Source organism: Aquila chrysaetos, assembly GCF_900496995.4.
Source record: "Aquila chrysaetos chrysaetos chromosome W unlocalized genomic scaffold, bAquChr1.4 W_unloc_6, whole genome shotgun sequence".
Lineage (NCBI taxonomy): Eukaryota > Metazoa > Chordata > Aves > Accipitriformes > Accipitridae > Aquila > Aquila chrysaetos.
In genome coordinates this window covers 95,709-100,971 of record NW_024470326.1, presented here as the reverse complement: position 1 = coordinate 100,971, position 5,263 = coordinate 95,709, and the positions used below count along the sequence as shown (strand labels likewise).

At 52.7% G+C, this 5,263-nt stretch overlaps 1 protein-coding gene across 1 annotated transcript; it reads left to right on the top strand.

Annotated features, from left to right (window-relative positions):
- Positions 1–3,528: 3,528 nt before the first annotated feature.
- LOC115337731 (olfactory receptor 14A16-like) lies at positions 3,529–4,497 on the top strand. Its single transcript, XM_030006155.2, has one exon. It carries the CDS (start codon positions 3,541–3,543, stop codon positions 4,495–4,497), a length of 957 nt encoding a protein of 318 aa, XP_029862015.1. The 5' UTR covers positions 3,529–3,540.
- The last annotated feature ends 766 nt before the right edge of the window (positions 4,498–5,263 follow it).

Sequence of the window (5,263 nt, the reverse complement as noted above, 5' to 3'; positions counted from 1 at the left end):
TTTCAGCAGTGGTCCTACCTTATCTCTTTTGCTTCTGTAATAGTTCCTGAAGTACCAAAAGTTCATCTTGGTGCCCTTGAAATCCTTTTTGAGCTTCCACCGAGTTTTGACATGGACCATTGCTGTGCTTGGAGGATGATGTCCTTGAAGACAAGATGTATCCAGGCACACTCTGAAAATTCTTGGTCTTTTCATTGACTGGATCATCAAGGGAGAGAGTAAAAACCCCTGTGTGACATGGTTCCTGTTCATGCAATGCCTGCAGCTCTTGGGTGGAGAAGGAGCAGACCTTGCCTCTCTGATGACTGATGCCTCTGACTGATGCCTTTAGTGTATGGCAAACAGGCACCAAATCGCACTCTCTGTGATGCCGTCTGGGACGTCTATGACGCACCCACCCTGAATGGGAATTGCTTTCCTGCAGCTCCTGTGAGGTCCCTGCCAGCCTTGGCATCTCGTGTAGCTCTGTGGCCCTGGATTTGGACATGAAACAGAGTACGTGCCGTGAATTCTGTTAGGCAGTGTGGGGACGGACATGGGACACATGACACTATAGTCAGTGGCGGTATAGTAAATTCAGCTGATGGAAAAGAGAGAGACTCAGCTCTCGCTATGGTACATGACTGCAAGTCGTTCATATGAATACCTGTGTCAAGTGCCATGAAGATAAGGAGTAGGAAAAGGTTCTTTTGGCCTTTAGTTGGGCATAAGCTGCCATGTCACTTGGCCAAAGGAATTTCCCACCAGGCTCATACATGATTCCCAAGATGTTGCCCTGTCTCTATGAACTTCTCCGTTACAGGTTGCTGTTACCTACATGTATCTTGGACCACCTCTGGCCGTTCAAATGTCACCAGGGATTTGCATCTGAACACCTGACTCCTGCCTTTGCTCTCCCTTAATTCAGATGGGAGCTGAGACAAGGAGCTCACATGCAGGTGTCTATTTTGCTCACACCTGAACTGAGGCAAGAGGAATCCCACCTCCTGTGGCTTTGTGGTGTGCATGGGAGGGAGCTGAGCCTCCTTCAAATGCCATGAGTAGAAAGGCAGGATGATTTGCCTCCATTGACCCATGGATCCCTTCCCTCAGCAGGGGTAAAGGAGATCCCTGCCTGCCTCTCTCTGGGGATCCTGTCTAACAATATGACCAAAAAACTGTGGCATGTAGATGGAAGTTTGTCTCCGAGAGGAGAATTTTATTTCAGGAAAGAAGTGTCTCTCCCTAGCTGAGGGAAGCAACATCAGTGATTGCTTCAGCCTGTTTCCCAGCAGGTTCCCCTGAGCCCTAGGGACACCTGGAGGGAGCCCAGAGGAGGCAGAGAAAGTGCTGCCTTGGGCTGGTCCTCTGCTGCTGAGCTGGGCTGGGCTCCTGGGCTGGAGGGAGCTCCTGGCAAGCAGGCAGCATTTCAGAGAGACAGCTCTGCCCAGGAGCAGCTCCTCTGCAAAGCGCAGCAGGGCTGAGGGCACTGCCTGCAGGCACCGAGGGGAGAGGAGTGAGGCAGAGAGAGAGGTTAAAGGCAGTCTGGGGTCGGAGGAGAGCGGAGAGCTGACTTGGAGATAAATCTTCACAGCCCTTCACAGGTTAAGTCTCTGGCTGCAGGGCAATTCCTGGAATGACCTCCTAAAGCTGGCACATGCCACAGCCTATGGGATCTGTCAGGAGGACTCTCACAGTTTGTGCAGTGTAGAGAAAAAGGACGCACTTTGGAGCAGAGGTTCCCTGCTGCACCCTCAGAGGGACAGGGCATGTCAGCTGCCTTCACCTGGGGATGGCTGCGGAGTGTGAAGCTGGGTGTGCAGCCAGGGCTGCCCAGGGCTGTCCTGCTGAGCAGGGTCCCTGCACCCCAGGGGGCTGTGTGCTGGGGCAGGGGACTCTGCCGCTGGTCAGGGTAAGTACTCAGCCTGCCTGGGGAGCTCCAACAGCAGACAGGGGAGAAGCTGTGGGTGGAAGAAGCAACTCGCAGCAGGGCAGGGTCCTTCTGCTGACAAGAGGGTGCTGTGTGGGTCAGGGCTGCTCACCGCTCCAGATCAGCCCCGGGGCATTTCCTGAGGGCACTTTTCAAGGGCAAGGTCAAAGCAGGGATTGCTATAAAAATAAGGACCTTTCCTGAGTTTGTGTTTTCTGTTTCCTACTCTTGGGGAATTTTCAGGACAAATGGAAAAGGAGCTGTCATGGTTGAACAGCTCACTGAGACTCCTGAGCTGTAACTCTGAGGGATCAGTAAGTCTGACAGGAGCCTCCTGAAGTAGAGCACAGGGACTGAGAACAACTGCCTGGCTATATTGATGTCTGGGAGGTGGCATGCACAGCTGGGTAAGGGTAACTCTTTCCTGAGACTTCAGCTGCCTCTGCCTTTGCCTCTCTGAGCCAGTCAATCACTGCATTTTTCCTTGATTCTCCACTAGTCTGTGTTATTGCTATTGTTATCTTGTTCTTGCTGTCTGTTTCTCTGGGGTGGGAGTTTCAGCTGCAGAGTCACACACTGGTCTTGTGGGTCCTCCCATGCAGCTGTGTCCTTGGGAACAAGCTTACAGGTGTCCAAGCTCTCCTCCAAGCTGTGGGCAATGCAGCCTGTGTCATTCCCTAGGAAATGAGCTGACTCCCCCTTCCTGAGATACCATCATCAGGGCACTTGGCTATTTTCTTGGGGTGACCCTCCAAGCTCTGAGCTGCCCTCCAGGACGCAGGTCTGTCCAATAGCGTCTTGGTATTTCTGAATGTCCCATGGAAAAACACAGAGACACCATGAGTGAGGAAATGCTGCTGGGTTTGTGAAATGAACCATGTGTGTCCTTGGCAAGAGGTGGGGTGCAGAGACCTTGAGAAAGGGGGAGACACTTGGTGTTGGACAGTGGGTCTCTCTGCTTTCAGGAGTGCCTGGAGTCTTTTCAGGTTAACACGGGGGTGTGATTACCCTCCATCTCAGAAAGGTGAGAGCCTAGGGTAGCTGGCAAGAAGACAGAGTGACAGAACAGCTCCCCTTGCTCTGCACTAAGCCACAGGCAATCCTCTTGCCTCACAGGACACACTTTGTTTTCTCCGAGTGAAGCAGAAGTGATGAGGGTTTCTGAAATCCAAGAAAAACTCCAGTTGGAATACTGGAGAGCTCTAACCTCCCCAACTCTCACTCAAACACTGTTTTGATTGTGGTTTCTTAGCCCTGGGAGTGCAGATCCTGACAAGCACTTTTACATTAAGAGTAGTTTCATCTGACCAATTCAAACACCAGGACTGACCCCCTGATGGACACCATTCCCAGAATGCTACTGAGCATTGCTCAGTACTACAGAGCAGAGCTGCTGCAGAGCAGGGCTGACTCCTTGGCAGCCAGTAGGCAGAGGTCCTGCTCCTCACGACACACGCAGTCAGCACCAACCAGAGCTCCAACCACAGAGCTGAACAGAGATCTCGTTGAAATGGAAAAAATGGGGTGAACAAGTAGTATGAGAAATGGCTTTGATTTTGGTCAGAGAATAATGCCCTAACTTGTCACTGCCCTTGTCTCCTTGTTCTGTGCTCCACACCCAGAGGCAGCAGATGTCCAACAGCAGCTCCATCACTGAGTTCCTCCTCTTGGCATTCGCAGATATGTGGGAGCTGCAGCTCTTGCACTTCTGGCTCTTCCTGGGCATCTACCTGGCTGCCCTCCTGGCCAACGGCCTCATCATCACCACCGTAGCCTGTGACCACCACCTGCACACCCCCATATACTTCTTCCTCCTCAACCTCTCCTTCCTCGACCTGGGCTCCATCTCCACCACTGTCCCCAAAGCCATGGCCAACTCCCTCTGGCACACCAGGGCCATCTCCTACCCAGGATGTGCTGCACAGGTCTTTCTGTTTGTCTTTTTGATCTCAGCAGAGTATTTTCTTCTCACTGTCATGGCCTATGACCGCTACGTTGCCATCTGCAAACCCCTGCACTACGGGACCCTCCTGGGCAGCAGAGCTTGTGTCCACATGGCAGCAGCTGCCTGGGGCAGTGGGTTTCTCAGTGCTGTGCTGCACACTGCCAATACATTTTCACTACCCCTCTGCCAAGGCAATGCTGTGGACCAGTTCTTCTGTGAAATCCCCCAGATCCTCAAGCTAGCCTGCTCAGATGCCTACCTCAGGGAAGTTGGGGTACTTGTAGTTGCTGTCTGTTTAGCTGTTGGGTGTTTTACTTTCATTGTGCTGTCCTATGGGCAGATCTTCAGGGCTGTGCTGAGGATCCCCTCTGAGCAGGGACGGCACAAAGCCTTTTCCACCTGCCTCCCTCACCTCGCCGTGGTCTCCTTGTTTGTAAGCACTGCCACGTTTGCCTACCTGAAGACCCCCTCCATCTCCTCCCCATCCCTGGACCTCCTGGTGGCAGTTCTGTACTCGGTGGTGCCTCCAGCCTTGAACCCCCTCATCTACAGCATGAGAAACCGTGAGATCAAGGATGCCCTGAGAAAACTAATCATTGGGTGCTTTTCAGAAGGAATAACCTTCCTGTTACCTTTTGCATAAGACTCATATCTGTTTACAGGCCCAGCCTGTCTTCTGGTGGTTTTTTAATGGTGATTTTATGTTGCTCTTTTTCCTTTGTTTTACTTATCTGAATGCTTTCTGCAAAGAAATGTTTCTTCCTCTGGTTCCTAATTCACAGTCTATCCAGATTTTGTGTGCCCCGCAGGCTGGGCAAATTAGGAGCCTATACCCTCGGTGTGTTTAAGCAAAATAAAGGGCCCTGCAGTGACTTGTTTTTCTGAGATCCTTCCTCCAAGACCTTCTCTGCAGCTGCAGGGAGCAGTGCCTGTGTGCAGAGGGGAAGAAGAAAAGAGTCCTGGCACAGCAGCAGTGCCAGGGAGCACCAGCGCTTGGTCTTTCCTGAGCTGCTCTCTTCCCACTGCCATGCTCTCCTTCTGAACCCTTTGGTTGGTGTAAAGCCTGAGTGCTCTTCAAGCATGGTTACAGTCCTGCTGTGTGGCAGGCCTGTGACCGCAGGCAAGGACAGGCAGTGGGCACTTGTGTGATAGAGCTGGCCTGCATTGCTCCATTTCCATCAGACAAGGGGATCTCCCCATGCCTTGTGCCACAGATGCCCCCCACCTCTGGGGCTCAGCCCTCTCCACCCCCGAGGAGCTGCTATGCCCTTCAGAGGGTCTGGTGCTGTGGGGTGAGTGCCCAAAGCTCTGCAGCACCCTGTGGTGGGCACTGGTGTGGGGTCATGCAAGACTGGGCTGTGCTGGGGAGAGGGCAGGGGAGGTGAGGGGCAGTGGGAAGAGTTTAGGGA